Genomic DNA, 2,533 nt, shown 5'->3' with positions numbered 1-2,533 from the left:
CACAGTTTTGTTAACCATGCCTACTAAACCTACCTAATAATTCTGAAGGACTCTAAAAGACTCGAAGGAAATCCCTACACACAATACACATAACGACCAGGGTCGTAACAACGCGCACACACACACACACACACACACACACACACACACACACACACACACACACACACACATTTTGTGTCATGCTGTTGTGCCGCATGTATTTTTGTTTTGCTCTTTTATAACTCCTTGTGCTGAATGCTTTGGCAATACTGTTACATGTCTAATATGTGTAATGTGTCATTGTAAAGCGCTTTGAGTGCCTTGAAAGGCGCTCAAAAGAAAGATGTAATGAATAATAATTATTATTATTAATACTATGTTTAAAATGTGGTCATGCCAATAAAGCCCCTTTGTATTTTATTGTATTGTATTGTTATGGGCCTAGGAACATATTTCCCCAACAATCACTGTCTCCATGTATTGTAAAATCTGTCCCAGGTTCCCCAGAACCCGTCTCAGCTGAAGAACGACATGTTCCAGTGCCGCGGCTGCCAGCGCTACCTCCAGTCCTCTGACTTCAACCCGACGGCCGGGGCGCGTCTGAGCGGACGCTGCCGGGACTGCACCGGCCTCGACAACATCGCCCGATCCCGAGACGACTTCTCCTGCTACCGGAACATCCTGAGGAGGCTGAGGAGCGACGAGATGAGGCTCAACCAGGACGCCAAGATCCCCTTCCTGCTGCAGGTACCAATCACCACAGCACACCCAAAATCAGGGTCAGACCGGGGCTCTCTCACCCGGGTCACTAATCAAAGCAAATCAAACTTTATTTGCATAGCCCAATATCGCAAAACATGTTTGTCTCAGAGGGCTTTACAGATTTAAAAACAGAACAGATACAGGAAGTCATTCACAACACCTCAGCTCTGGCTGGCTGAACACTTCATAGTTTGTTTCTGTTCTCCCTTTCTATAATCATGAACTATTTGCACATACTGTACTTACATGTTGCAGCCTACTTACGCTACCTCACAGGATATATTTTACTTTGAATTATAAGCTACTGTGCACAACTTGTTAATGTAGCAGATGATTTGTATATGTTTCTGTCCCTTAGTTTACTAGATTGATATATTAGAGAGTATTCTAATATCTTCTGTATATTTTATAGTGTGTACATACTCTTATGTCCATATGTATATATTGTTTTTAACTGTAAGGTTTATTGTTATTGTATGAATGCTGTTCCGCACGGCAGCGGAGAGCTCTCCACGTCTTTCAGCCATTTTACTTTTCTCACTTACCTTTACGCTTTTGAGTGTAAATGTAGTTTCTGAGCATTGTGTGTGTGTGTGTGTGTGTGTGTGTGTGTGTGTGTGTGTGTGTGTGTGTGTGTGTGTGTGTGTGTGTGCTCTCAGGTGGAGGACGTGCGGTACCTGGTGGAGGTGCTGTGGGCGTCGCGCTCCGCCCTCCACGGCAGCAGCGACCTCTACAGCCTGGTGTTTGTGCGCTGGGAGAAGAGGAGGGTCTGGAGCCCCTGGAACTGCATCCTGCTGTCCAAAGAGGAGACGTCCGCGCACCTGGAGGTGGACGACGTGCACAAGGTCTGTCCATTCAACATGTATACATCGTCTCCACCTCATGTCTAATCTCAGATTTCAACAATTTCATTAACTTTCAAAGCCGTATGACAAAAGAAAGCATTAGAGCCAATTTAAATAAAAGGGTGGATCTTTAAACACAATTTTTTTATTTTATTATGACTTCCTTAAATGCGCTAACCAAGAGGCTATTTTATCTGGAAATAGTTATAAAAACAATAAAACAAAACATGCATACAGTAATACCTAGCACGAAGGTTAACGCTGTAGAGAAAGACAGAGGACTAGACAAAGCACAGAGGAATTTTAACCCGACCAAACTGAAATGTTCCCGTTGGTCTTAAAGAAGCCATTTAGACATCCTTTGTGTGTGTGTGTGTGTGTGTGTGTGTGCAGGCGTACGAGGTGACGTTCCTCCGCAGGGTCGATCACAAACACATGTTGGCTCGCCGGCACTTCAGCAGCGTCCCTGTCATGGCGGAGCACCTGGAGCCGACCGCCACGCTCGGCAACCAGCTCGTCTCCAAGCCCGTCAACATGGCGACAGGCAAGCCCACCGTCCACACCCCAGCGCGTTCAGCTCATTAAGAAACCCCCCCATTGTGCCCTTCCCTCGCTCTGATCAGCTGTCACTTTACAAAATAAAGTTCATGATGGTCTTAATCCTGGTTTTCACTCATGCACATTTACTAACCAGTTGAGCCCCGAGCCTGTAATTCAGGGTTAGGGTTAGCTTTTATTTAGAACTTAGAAACTTCGCCGCCTTCTTCAAAAATAAAGTTGACACCATCCGCTCCATCCTCTCTAGCCCCTCTGCACCTCCAGTTCCAACTGCTGACCCACAGCCTGGGACAACCCAGCCTCTTCGCTGTTTCACGGTCATCTCTCAGCAAGAGGTTGAGGGCATCGTTAGGAGGATGAAGCCCTCCACCTGTGTCCTGGACCCC

General features: G+C 46.2%; 1 protein-coding gene across 1 annotated transcript in view; it reads left to right on the top strand.

The window, feature by feature from the left end:
- LOC104953763 (IQ and ubiquitin-like domain-containing protein) overlaps positions 1-2,332 on the top strand; it is a 14,933-nt gene extending 12,601 nt beyond the window's left edge. Inside the window, exons 3-5 of the mRNA XM_010780766.1 lie at positions 481-729; positions 1,404-1,589; positions 1,983-2,332. Coding sequence (XP_010779068.1) covers positions 514-729; positions 1,404-1,589; positions 1,983-2,174 — 594 coding nt within the window. The 5' untranslated portion in view covers positions 481-513 and the 3' untranslated portion in view covers positions 2,175-2,332. The remainder of the gene's footprint in view (positions 1-480; positions 730-1,403; positions 1,590-1,982) is intronic.
- The last annotated feature ends 201 nt before the right edge of the window (positions 2,333-2,533 follow it).

This window comes from Notothenia coriiceps, unplaced genomic scaffold (assembly GCF_000735185.1).
Source record: "Notothenia coriiceps isolate Sejong01 unplaced genomic scaffold, NC01 NC01_scaffold00022154, whole genome shotgun sequence".
NCBI lineage: Eukaryota > Metazoa > Chordata > Actinopteri > Perciformes > Nototheniidae > Notothenia > Notothenia coriiceps.
The sequence above is the reverse complement of the archived record's forward strand: the minus strand, read 5'-3'. Positions and strand labels throughout refer to the sequence as shown.